The sequence below is a fragment of the Rhinatrema bivittatum genome, chromosome 8 (assembly GCF_901001135.1).
Source record: "Rhinatrema bivittatum chromosome 8, aRhiBiv1.1, whole genome shotgun sequence".
NCBI classification, from domain to species: Eukaryota; Metazoa; Chordata; class Amphibia; order Gymnophiona; family Rhinatrematidae; genus Rhinatrema; species Rhinatrema bivittatum.
This window is the reverse complement of record NC_042622.1, coordinates 164,040,815-164,053,859: the sequence shown is the minus strand read 5'-3', so window position 1 is coordinate 164,053,859 and position 13,045 is coordinate 164,040,815. Positions and strand designations below refer to the sequence as shown.

Here is a 13,045-nt window from a genome sequence, read left to right as displayed (position 1 = left end):
TGCTTGGGCTGTGAGGGTGGAGGGGGTCCTTTTTTTGGGCTGGAGAGGGGATGTCTGCTCTGGGAGATGGGGGGAGGTGGAGATCCTCCTTGGGCTGGAGAAGCTGGGTCTGGGAGAAGGGGTTGGTCCTTGGACTGGAGAAGAGACACTGGGTCTAGGAGAAGGGTGGTCCTGCTTGGGCTGTGAGAGCAGAGGAGCTCCTTTTTTGGGCTAGAGAGGAGACTCTGGGTGTGGGAGACTAGGGGTCTTCCTTGGGCTGGAGAGGGGAAGGGGTTGTCCTTGGGCTGGAGTGAGACGGTGGGTCTGGGAGATGGGGGGAGGGGGTTCTCCTTGGGCTAGAGAGGAGACCCTGCGTTTGGGAGAGGGGAGTGGTCCTTGGGCTGGGAGAGGTGTGAGGGTCCTTTTGGGCTGGAGAGGAGACACCGGGTCTGGAGACGGGAGTCTTCCTCGGGCTGCAGCGGGGATGCTGGGTCTGGAAAAGGGGGGGGGGTGTTCCTCCTTGTGCTGGTGCGGAGATGCTGGGGCTAGAAGGGGGAGGTCCTTTTTTGGGCTGGGAGACGGGGAGGGGATCTTCCTTGGGTTGGTCAGAGATGTTAGGTCTGGGGGAGGGGAGCCTCCTCAGGCTGGACAGGAGATGCGGGATGTGGGGGGTTTTTTTTTGGGGGGGGGGGGTCCTCCTTGGGCTGGAGAAGAGTCGCCGATGGGGCTGGGGCCAGCAGATTACTGAGCAGAATCTCTGCCAACCTGCGACTATAAGAAGGGAGGTGGGTGGAGCAGTGGGAGCCGACAGGATTCGTTATCGAGCGTGGCACGCGCATCGCCTCTTCTGTCAGCACCCGATCATTTTATAAGATAGAAAAGGACGAAAAGATCACAAAATGGCAAGAAGTGAAATAAAGATGCAGATTATGGACAGCACAATATCCGGTTCGGGCTTATGCCACTTTTCATATTTTGCTGCTCTTTTCCCCTGGATTTGCGCTCTCAGCTTTGCGAAATCTTTTCGCGTTTCTGCAGGATTGCATTCCAAGTGTCGTCTGTCCCTTCCGAGCCGCCGTAGTTAGGCGCTTGATGTCTCTTCTACTTCCGTCCTGACAGACTCCGCCCCTCATGCTTGGAACAGTAGCTTTTGATTGGTCGGGCTGTTTTCGCCATGCTTCATGCCTGTTCTCTTCTAATTGGCAACGGCGGCACTACGGAAGCGGAGTGAGGATGGTTGTGGCGGCCGTGGGTGAGGGATGCTTGTGCGATATCGCGCCGTAGCGCGTGTGCTGAGGGCGATGACCTTTGCTCGCTATCCCGATAGTCAGTGTGTCCTGCCATGTTGACGTTACGATAGTTATTGTCAGAGAATGGGACGTGATAAAGTTATGAGATGCTGGGCCCTCTCCTTTCGTTATTGCACCGGGTATAACCTGTCCTCCTCTCTCTATGCTTCACCCCCAGCCCTCCCCTTTTTGTTCCCTAGGCTGGGGCCGGTACGGGCGGACTGTTCAGTGCTCTTCCTTACCTGTCCTTGCCTGCGGGTCGGAAGACGGACGCTCAATTATGCCCTAGGAACTCTAGCGCTTCCTTTTACCGCGGGCCCTCATTTAAATACTTGATTGGGCGCCCAGAAGAGCGCCTCCTTTTTGACAGAAGTGGCGGCTGTTAGCGGGTTTGACAGCTGACGCTCAATCTTACCGGCGTCGGTTCTCAAACCCACGGGCCGAATTTTTTTATTTTTTTTAATTTTGGGTCCTCCGACTTAATATCGCTATGATATTAAGTAGGAGGGTTACAGAAAAGCAGTTTTTTCTGCTTTTCTCTACACTTTCCCGGTGCCGGCAGAAATGTGCGGCTTGGCTGCACATTTTACTTTCTGTATGGCACGGGAATAACTAATAGGCCCATCAACATGCATTTGCATGTTTCGGGCGCTATTAATTTCCAGTGGGTGGTTGGCCCCGTGTTTTTGACGCGCTATTACCCCTTACTGTATAAGGGGTAAAAATAACGTGTCAAAAACGCGTGGCCAATCGCGGGCTAACTGTATCGGCCTGATAGTGAGAGAAGTGCAGCAGGAGGCACGCTTCTTACTTAACTGATTAGTAGAGCTGCTGATTCTAGTCTATTGGCCGGAGTGGCTAAGTTAACTGAGTATTTTAGGGTACAAAAGGGTCAAGGTGACCACAGCCAATATCACTCTAAGGCTACCAAAAACGTTGTTATGAGAATTACTGTTGTAGTCAAAGAACGTGAGAGGTGACCCACAATACAGCTCTAAAGTAAAAAAAAAACAAACCCCAAATGAGCGCTCTTTATGTTGGCATCATTGAGCTGATTGAATCTCGAGATAGGGACCAACATGGTCTGACTCCAATGTGTGTAATCCTTCGTCTAGGGCTGACCTGAGCTGTAGCATCCTTTCCTATTCCAGTACTACAATACTCGCCCTGTGAAATGCGTATTGGGATTTGGAACTTTCTGATGTTCCTGCTGAGACTACTTGAGCCCAAGGATGAAGAGATTTCCTTCAACTCTGTATTCTGCTGTGATTGTGCCAGTCAGCCAGCTACAATGGGATTGGAACATGACTGGGTATTTCTCTGCCTTGATCTTGTCTTACAGAGGCACTGCGGGGGAAGTATACAGCACTTTGCATTGCAGCCATTGTGCTTGTGGTGGGGCTGCCACTATGGTGGAAAACAACAGAGACTTATCGGGCCTCACTACCATACTCTGAGATCAGCAAACTGGAGACACTGAGGGTAAGAAGCTGCATGCAGCTAGACAGTTCCTGTTCCTGGTCTTTGAAATCTTTAGTGCTTATGTCCATGGACCTGATGGAAACAGTTTGAGAACTGTAGGTCCTGTGGCCTGGTTCTGTTAGGTTTTACTGGTGTGTGTGTGTGTGACATTAGTTATTTATACTTTGACTTGGTTAGGAGATCATTGGGAGGGAACAAAATTTAAAAAAAAATTGCATCTACTCGGAGGTTTCAGTGACTGTAAGGCTGTGAAGTCTTCACTATTTAGATTGTGTGTATGTGTGTGTGTGTGAAACTGTGGGGAGCTTTACACGGGTTATATCTGATCGCTTACCTGGCCAACATCAGAATTATATCTTTTTCATAGAGTAGCATCTGATTATAGTATGCCCAACCTACAATTCTGCCAGTGTAACTAACTCCTACCCTGCAGCACCCCTCTGCTATTCCATTACTGAGACTGTCATAAACAGTTCTACCACTACCAATGCACCTCTCTATGCCCTGCCCTGCTACTCCAGTACCAAGATCCCCCACCCCTGACACACACAACTCTGCCAGTACACCTCAGTTCTGCCCTGCAGCACTTTTCCTGTTCCGGTACTGAGACTTCCCCCTCACACACACAGCTCTGCCACTGCACCTCACTCCTGCCCTGCAGCACCCTTTGCTATTCTAGTAGTGAGATCCTCCCCTCCCTCCACATACAGCTCTGCCAATACACTTCAGTTCTCTCCTGCAGCTCCCTCCTCTGCTATTCCATTTCAGAGACCCTCACAAACAGCTCTACCAGTACCAATGCATCTCGCTATGCCTTGCAGTATCCCTGCTGTGTCAATACCGAGATCCACACATACATACATATACTCACACATCATTGCCAATTCACCTCACTCCTGCCCTGCAGCACTTCTCCTTTTCCAGTACTGAGACTCCCTCCTCTCACACAGTTCTGGCAATGCTCCTCGCTCTGCTCTTTAGTCATTCATGTGCTAAAACAGAGCTCTGCCATTGTACTTCAGTTTTGCCAGGAAGCACTCCTTCTATTCTATACCTGGTTCTCTCCTGGAAAGGATTCTGTTGTGATAAGTTGTGTGTTTTACTTGTAAAATGTTTGTTCCCTGTACGTACCCGGATCAGTCCAGACTCCTGGGTTTTGCCTCCCCTCCAGCAGATGGAGACAGAGAAAGTTCTGACAGACTCTGCCATATATACCAGGGTGCCTCCCACAGTCTGCCAGTGTTATTCTGTCTCCAGCAGATGGTAGGGGTGCCAAACTCACAGTCTGGAATAGGTTACTTAGTAGATTAGGTTCTTTTCTGTTTGCTATAATTATAAAGCTTTTATTTAAAAAAAAAAAAAAAAAAAAAAAAAAAAGAAAAGTTAGAAAAGAGCAAGAGATCAAAAGATAGAAAGATTGCTGGAGAGTGCACTTCAGCCTCCCAGGGGGTCTGCAGGTTCTGAGGGGACTATCCCCCACTGGTGTGAGGCAGCTGCGGCAGGGGTTGAGAGCCTTTTTGCCTGGTGCAGCAGTCGCTGGGGTGATTCTGGGGAGCCTGGATCACTCACCCCAGCAGCACCGACCAACGACCATGGCAGACCGGCAAGTTTAGTAAAAAAAAAAAAAAAAGTGATGACAAGTTATTCAGGCAACATCCAACAAGGACTGAATTACACAGTCTGGATAAACAGATATGCATGGGTGTAGCTTGCTTATTGTGGTGGTTAATACCCTTAACTAATTAAGCTATTTCAATTAGATGCAGTTCCTACATTGCTCTCTATATTAATGGTGGGGGTGGAAGGGAAATAAAATAAAAAAGGTTACTAAGAGCCAAGAGAAACAGATAAGTATTTGAGAGAGAAAAAAAAAAGTGCAAAAGCTTGCTGGGCAGACTGGATGGGCCGTTTGGTCTTCTTCTGCCGTCATTTCTATGTATGTTTCTATGTATGAAAGTTAAATATTTTCTCACTCTCCCTTGTTGTCTTTGCTGCGACTGTGTGTGCGCCGGTATTTACTTACGGTCGGTTTTCCTTTTTGCTATAATTTCTGAGGGTTGAAGGGGATCTTCAGTTTTTCTGTGCCGATGCCGCGCAGAGCAGCTTGCCGCGCCTGTCCCGAGACAGACTTTGTTCTGCTGCTTCCCCGGTGGCGAGGGATCCTCAGCGGGCATCAGGGGGGTCGTGATTCGGGGTCGATGGGTGGCGCTGGCAGTCGGAGAGCTGCCACTCCCCTCCCCCTGTCCTTTCCCGCTGAGCACAGGAAACGGCGCTATTTTGGGTGCCTTTTCGTCGGCGGCACAGATCGCAGTGGGGGAGGAGAATCTCCCACCGCAGCTTTCCCCACAGCGGCCGGCTCCGAGACTGCGTTCTATTGCGCAGGCTGATTCACTGACACAGGGAGAAGAACCCGATTCCGATTCGGAGGACTCTGCCTCATCTTTTTCTTCTGAGTTTGTTTTGGTCATGCATAAGGCCTTTAAGGCCAGGAAAGCCAGCAAGAAATGCGCTATTCCGGGACCGGAGCCTTTGGATCCACCTCCCAAGGCCCAGAAGAGGGCTGTGTCCCAGGGGCCCGCAGGGGCTCTTAGGGAGAAGCGCCCCTTACTGACCAGGGTGCCGCAGGTTGACTCAGACATCTTCAGACGCAGTGTAAGTAGTATTATGCACTGACTTTCTGAGGCACCTCATTTCTGCTGTATTCCTGAATACTAGTTTTTAGACAAAGAAAGCAGGGGACCCTGACTATGTGCTGGAATGCAATGAGCCGACACCCCAGACTCATTAGCTGATTGGTCTAATACATACTCAAATCAAATGTACCGCACTTATCTAAAAACAACACTCTGAATATGCTCTGATTGGTCAGTATGAAGGGTTTATAATGCAATGCACACTGTTGGAAGAGCTGAGTAACTGGGTGTTAATACGATTGTTGTGAGGACCTGTGTTACTCCCCGGGACAAATTATTTCCTCATGCTTTGTTCCGGTCCCTGTCCCTTTGTCTTTGTCTTTCTCTAATAAAGTTTTGGTTTCAGGTTACAATTTGCAGTCTTTTCTCTCGAATCAACAGCAGCAGATCCAGATGGGCAGGATTTGCAGTCCCAGCCTCTGAGGGGGGTAGAGGGAGACGGGGACCAGCAGCAGAGTGCTGCACATGGTTCTTTTGTCATTGAGGGAGATGACCCGAAGGTTGTTCGTCTGTTCAGAAAAGAGGAACTGGTTCCGCTCATTCCCTCCATTTTGGAGGAATTGGGAATAGACGCTCCTGAGGAAGAGTCTCGCTTGGGAACAATGGATCCTGTGTTATTGGGCTTGAGGGGTCCACCTACCTCCTTTTCACTTCCATTTCTCGGCCACGGATCTCCTCTTTAAGGAATGGGACACCCCAGATTTGGGGTTGAAAGTCACAAAAGCTATGGACAAACTTTATCCACTACCTGAGGAGGCATTGGAGGTTCTTCATGTTCCCAAGGTGGATGCCGCAGTTTCGGCGGTGACAAAAAAGACCACGATTCCAGTAACAGGGGCGACGGTCCTGAAGGATCTACAGGATTGTAAGCTGGAATTGTTACTTAAAAAGATTTTTGAGGTCTCTGCACTTGGTGTCCAAGCGGCAATGTGTAGCAATTTTGGTTTGAGAGCTGGCCTTTGCTGGGTACAGCAACTACAGGCGAATGAATCTCTGTCTGAGGAAGAAGCTCGTCAAGCGGGACACCTTGAGTCAGTGGTTGCTTATAGTGCAAACGCCCTGTATGATCTTTTACGAACATCAGCCAGGTCTATGGTGTCCGCTGTTTCGGCCCGTAGATTATTATGGTTACGGAACTGGTCAGCGGATGCTTCCTTGAAGTCTCGACTGGGCTCCTTACCTTTTAAGGGCAAGCTGTTGTTTGGAAAAGAACTTGAGGATATGATCCAGTCTCTGGGAGAGAATAAGGTTCATCACTTGCCAGAAGACAGGCCACGGTCGAGGGGGTCATTTACTTCTCGAACCCGGTTTCATGGAGGTCGACGTTCTAGGACGTCCAGAGTGCCCACGGCTCCCTTTCAGCAGAACTCTAGCAGACAACAGTCGTGGTCTCAGTCTTTTCGTGGACGACGCTTCGGCAGACCAGGTACCTCTCAGTCCATGCCAGTCGGAAAGTCTTCACAATGATGGATGGCCGATCCATTCCTCGGTTCCAATGGTAGGAGGCAGATTGTCTCTGTTTTACGAGGAATGGGCCAAAATCACAGCAGACCAGTGGGTACTCTCTGTGATAAAACACAGCTACGCTTTAGATTTTGTTCACCTCGCCCTCAGTTTCTGGTCTCCCTGTGCGGATATGCCACAAAGCGTCGGGTGGTAAAACAGACGCTGCAGCGCTTGATCGACCTCGGTGCTATTGTCCCAGTTCCACATTCTACTCTACGGAGAGGCTGCTACTCCATTTACTTCGTCGTGCCAAAGAAAGAAGGATCCTTCAGACCAATTCTCGACTTAAAGCGAGTCAACAGATGTTTGCAGATACCTCGTGTCCGGATGGAGACGTTGAGGTCCGTAATTGCCTCTGTGAGGCCGGGAGAATTTCTCGCCTCTCTGGATTTGACGGAGGCGTATCTGCACATCGGGATCAGGCCAAATCATCAGAAGTTCCTGAGATTTTCCATCCTGGGACAGCATTATCAGTTTCAGACGCTACCTTTTGGGCTTGCTACGGCACCCAGGACATTCACCAAGATAATGGTGGTGGGCTCAGCTGCGCAAAGAGGGATTGTTGGTCCACCCATACTTGGACGATTGGCTGATTCGGGCAAAGTCGGAACCGCTTTGCCAGGCAGCAATACAACGGGTACTGCAAGTTCTGAAGGATCTCGGATGGGTGGTCAACTTCTCCAAAAGTCATCTAACACCTTCCCAGGTGTTGGAGTTTTTGGGTGCTTTGTTCGACACCAGACAAGGGAGAGTTTTCCTAACATCCAACAGCATTGCCAAATTGCAAGGTCAGGTGCAGCTCTTACTGTCCAAGCGCTCTCCGAAAGTCTGGGATTACTTACAGGTTCTGGGTTCCATGACCCCCACTCTGGAACTGGTTCCATGGGCTTTCGCTCACATGCGCCCTTTACAGTCAGCCTTACTTTTCCGCTGGAATCCGGTTTCCGAACAGTTCCATCAGCTACTGCTGCTGACTGAGTCCACTCGCTCCAGTCTGGATTGGTGGCTCATTTCGGACAATTTGAATCTGGGGGGGGGTTCCCTTGGTTCTCCCAGATTGGACGGTGGTAACTACAGATGCCAGTCTCTCCGGCTGGGGAGGAGTTTGTCTCTGGAAGTCAATGCAGGGATGTTGGTCTCCGGAAGAATCTCGGTGGTCCATCAATTGTCTGGAAACCAGAGTGGTCCGGTTGGCGTTGGAGGCCTTCCTCCTGCTTATCAGAGGTGCTGTCAGACAATGCAACCACGGTGGCATATATCAATCGCCAGGGAGGAACAAGGAGCCAACCACTGGCGGTGGAGGCTCGGTTGTTAATTGCGTGGGCGGAACAGAATCTGATCAGCATAGCAGCATCTCACATTGCCGGAGTCGACAACGTTCACGTGGATTTTCTAAGTCGGCATCTTCTCAATCCAGGAGAATGGGAGTTGGCGGACAAGGCCTTTCAGCTCATCTGCGACAGATGGGGCACTCCGTGCATGGATCTAATGGCGACGTTCAAAAATGCCAAGGCTCCGCGCTTCTTTGCTCGTCGCAGAGACACAGGAGCAGAGGGAGTAGATGCTCTGGTCCTGCCCTGGCCGACAACTATTCTGCTGTACCTGTTTCCTCCTAGGCCTCTAATAGGCAAGGTGCTCAGACGGATAGAGAGGCATCTGGCCTACATGATCTTAGTGGCTCCCGAGTGGCCGCATCGTCCGTGGTTTGCGGATCTAGTCAACCTAGCGGTGGAGGATCCCCTGAGGTTTCCGTAGCTTCCGAACCTTCTTCATCAGGGACTTGTCTGTTTCGACCAGGCCGATCGCTTCTGTCTAGCGGCATGGGCTTTTGAGAGGCGGCATCTAAACGGCAAAGGTTATTTCGATGCGGTGATGGCTACACTGTTGCGTTCAAGGAAGACTTCCACCTCTCTCTCTTACGTCCGCGTCTGGAAGGTCTTTGAGTCTTGGTGTGTAGACCGGGGGATTCTGCCCACTCGTGCGTCCATTTCGGACATCTTGGGTTTCCTACAAGCAGGTTTAGCTAAGGGCTTGTCCTGTAGTTCCTTGAAGGTGCAGGTGGCGGCTCTTGGCTCCTTGCGCGGTTCCATTCAGGGGGCAGCGTTGGTGGCGCATCCTGATGTCTCTCGCTTCTTGCGAGGGGTGAAGCATTTGCGGCCTCCGGTGAAGGTGATGTCCTTCCTGGAATCTCAACTTAGTCCTTAGGGTTTTGGGTTCGGCACCTTTTGAGCCATTGCGAGGGGCAATGTTGAAAGATTTCACATTGAAAGTGGTGTTTTTGGTGGTGATTTCCTTTGTTCGAAGGGTGTCCAAGCTTCAAGCTTTATCGTACAGGGAGCCATTCTTACGGATTTCGGATTCTGGTGTGTCTCTGCGGACGGTTCCCTCCTTTCTCCCGAAGGTAGTTTCCTCCTTCATTTGAATCAGTCTGTGGAGCTCCCGCCCTTCTCTAATCTGGATAGGTCGGATTCGTTTTCTAAGGATTTACGGAAGTTGGATGTTCGCCAGGCTCTACTATGTTATCTTGAAGCATCAAATAGCTTTCGTGTCTCGGATCACCTCTTTGTACTCTGGAGTGGTCCAAAGAGAGGTAATATGGCATCCAAGACCACGATTGTCCGGTGGCTGAAGGAGGTGATAAATTCCACATATTTATTACAAGGTAAGTCCTTGCCAGTCGGACTTCGGGCACATTCGACAAGATCTCAGGCAGCTTCCTGGGCGGAATGCCAGGAGATTTCTCTGCAGGAGATTTGCAGGGCGGCCACATGGAAATCATTGCATACCTTTGCAAGGCATTACCGTCTGGATGTTCAGGCTCTGGATGCGGGCAGTTTCGGGGCAGGCATGCTGAGAGCGGGCCTCTCCGGATCCCATCCCAGGTAGGTGAGCTCTGGTACATCCCAGGAGTCTGGACTGATCTGGGTACGTACAGGGAAAAGAAAATTGGTTCTTACCTGATAATTTTCGTTCCTGTAGTACCACGGATCAGTCCAGAATCCCACCCTTCTTGACACTGCGACAGTTGATGCATAGAAATAATGGAGAGTCCGCTCGTTTAGTGTTGATTTATTCTGGTCTGCAGATCAGTCTTGGTTACCCTGTTTTTCATGGGTTAGGGTCACGTGTGGGGTTAGTGATCCAGTTCAGTTTATGGTTCTATATAGTTAGTTTGTTGGACCATGCTGCTTTGACACTGAGTAATACTGGCAGACTGTGGGTGGCACCCATATATATGGCAGAGTTTGTCAGAACTTTCTCTGTCTCCTTCTGCTGGAGGGGAGGCAAAACCCAGGAATCTGGACTGATCCGTGGTACTACAGGAACGAAAATTATCAGGTAAGAACCAATTTTCTTTTCTGGTCCAGCTCCATCTGACCGTGTTGGTAGATGTTATCTTTGCCAAGGGGACTCTGACAGGAGAGCAGCAGAGGAGGTTACCTGCCAGTCAGTCCAGGGAGAAAGACTTTCCATTGAACTGTAAGTCCTTCTGAGTCCTGATTTCAATTTATTCCCACTGCAGTTGTTTTCTGTCTTCTGACATCTTTTTTTCATATTGAAATTTTCTATCTGTTTTTTTTCTTTACCTATATAAGTCCTCTTCCTTTTTCTGCTGTTGCTTTATTGCTTGGTCCTGTGTACGTTCATTCACTACTTCAGTTCAAAGAAAGTGTTTAGTCTACATTACAGCCAGGGGCCCTCTAGCACCGATTCAGTGTTCCTGTGTCTAGATACTGTTCTGTTTCTTCTTCAGCAAAAACAAGTTTTGTGCGCCGATATGAGTTCAAGTATAGAGGAGCGACAGCACAGGAGGAGGCAGCTCTACGAACACACAGCCTCCCAGGTACACACCTTTGATTCTTCAGTCATTCACTGCTGCAAGAAAGGAATCAGCATTCAGTTCTGCTAAATTTCCAGCATTACAGCTTTGTGCCAGCAGAGGGCACCATTGGTCACTTTGCCAGCACAAAACTCTTCCCCTAGAATTAGACTTTATTGTAGGAATTTTTAATATAGGCAACTGTTTGATCACATTTTTAATGTCTACAAAGAATCCACCACTACCACTTTGGACACTGAACCCAGAAAGTTCCAGAAACTAAACATGATCAGGACTGGTTTTGCAGGAAAAAAAGCTGGTGATGTAGTATGAGGCACACTTATCTTTAAAACTGAATGAACCCAAAGACCCAAAATTAGAAGATGCACTGACCCAGTGATCTGGCATGGTGTTAGGGGATGCTTCTTCCTCTGAGCAAGCACTGTGACCCAGTGTCCCATCATAGTTTTAGGGGATGATTCTCCCTCTGAGCCGGCAGTGCCCCAGTGTCCCAGCATGGTTTTAGGGGATGCTCCTCCCTCTGATCCAGTACTGATCCAGTGTCCCAGCATGATATTTGGGGATGCTCCTCCCTCTGATCCAGCACTGACCCAGTGTCCCAGCATGGCATTAAGGGTCACTCTTCCCTGTGAGCCAGTACTGACCCAGTGTCCCAGCATGGTGTTAGGGGAACTCCTCCCTCTGAGCCAGCCTTGACCCAGTGTCCCAGCATGGTTTTAGGGGATGCTCCTCCCTCTGAGCCAGTACTGACTCAGTGTCCAAGCATAGTGTTAGGGACACTCCTCCCTGAGTTGGTGTTTTAGTAGCATGGTTTCCCTGTATGTACCAGGATCAGTCCAGACTGCTGGGTTATGCCTCCCTTCCAGCAGATGGAGTCGGAGAGAAACTGAAAAGGCACCTCCCATATACCCTGGTGCACCACCTGCGATCCCTCAGTATATCTCTGACTCCAGCAGGTGAGAGAGCATAACCTGCGGTCCTGATCTCCTCTAAATTGGGAAGGGTTCCTCGGTCAGGTTTGATTTAAAATTTGTGGGGAATCCTATGACTAGATCAATTAAAAAAAAAAAAAAAAGTCAAACAAGAGCCTTAGCAGGCCAGGCAGGGCATTGCCCTAGAGCCTTTTCCCAGAGTGTAATTGCTCCCCTGCCCAGTGAGAGGAGGGGGAGGATTCATCAGTGGGCCGGTCACTCTCCCCCTCCGCCTCCAGAGATGCCTAATTCCTCGGAGAAGATGGGGCAGAGGAGTATTGTTATTTAACCCTCTGCAGGCTCTAAAGTTTTCGAATAAAGTTTAAAAAAAAAAAAAGACAATAAAGAAACTTCAGCCAGCTGCTGAGGGCAGCAATTAAAAAAAAAAAGAAAAACAAGGTAATTTACTTTATTTTGTATTGCCCTGTGCCTGCTTTCCTCACTTGGGTCTCCGGAAGGGGTGGCCTGCCACCCGGTCCCGTTTCACGCCGTTTTCGCGCCGCTTCAGGATGCCTAGGGGGACTGTCTGTGCCGCGTGTGGGGAGGCGGGGCTATGGCTCTCGCGCGAAGGCCTCTGCTCCCGATGTGTCCCCAGGGACAAGGGGCCTTCGCGGAGAACGGCCCCGACGGGAAAACCTCTGCTGCCGCGGCAGAAAGCCTCGGGCAGGCAGCGGCACGGCTCGCTCCCGATATCGGGGGCGGCGGCCATCTTGCCCTCTTCTGAGCAGGCGGTGGCCATTTTAGAGCAGTCGGGAAGTGATGCTGATTCAATAGGGGAAGAAGGGGATTTCCCTCCTCAGTCTCCTCCGGACCTTAGCCCTCACCGACCCCGCGATTTGCAAGGGAAGATTGATTCACCTCCATTGGGCACAAAGGGAGGTCCTTTGAAAAGACCACATCCCTTTTCCTCACAGTTTGTGCTATTACTACATAAGGCTTACATGGAAGCCGAAGCTGAATGGGAGCAAGGGGTCCCTATCCCCGATAAACGTGGTAAACCTTCTCCAGGTCAGGATGGCCTGGAATTGGGGGGTTCTGGTACGGTCTCAGCTTCTAGGCCTTCCCCCAGCGCAGATGCGGATCCGTTATCCCTGGGCTCGCACTCTCCGGATACAGGAATTGACGGGGCTGTACGGACTCAGTAGAAGGGGATGATCCGCAAGTACTTCGGTTGTTCCGCAAGGAGGAACTGGACCCTTTCATCACGCATGTCCTTCAGGAGCTGGGGATTCCGGTTCCACAGGCAGACTCCGATTCTTTGCCAGGGGACTTAGAGTTGTCCGG

General features: G+C 50.2%; 1 protein-coding gene across 1 annotated transcript in view; it reads left to right on the top strand.

Moving 5' to 3' along the window:
* Positions 1 to 959: 959 nt before the first annotated feature.
* PIGS (phosphatidylinositol glycan anchor biosynthesis class S) overlaps positions 960 to 13,045 on the top strand; it is a 60,451-nt gene continuing 48,365 nt past the window's right edge. The window contains exons 1-4 of the mRNA XM_029610944.1: positions 960 to 1,231; positions 2,611 to 2,750; positions 10,318 to 10,429; positions 10,704 to 10,793. Coding sequence (XP_029466804.1) covers positions 1,111 to 1,231; positions 2,611 to 2,750; positions 10,318 to 10,429; positions 10,704 to 10,793 — 463 coding nt within the window. The 5' untranslated portion in view covers positions 960 to 1,110. The remainder of the gene's footprint in view (positions 1,232 to 2,610; positions 2,751 to 10,317; positions 10,430 to 10,703; positions 10,794 to 13,045) is intronic.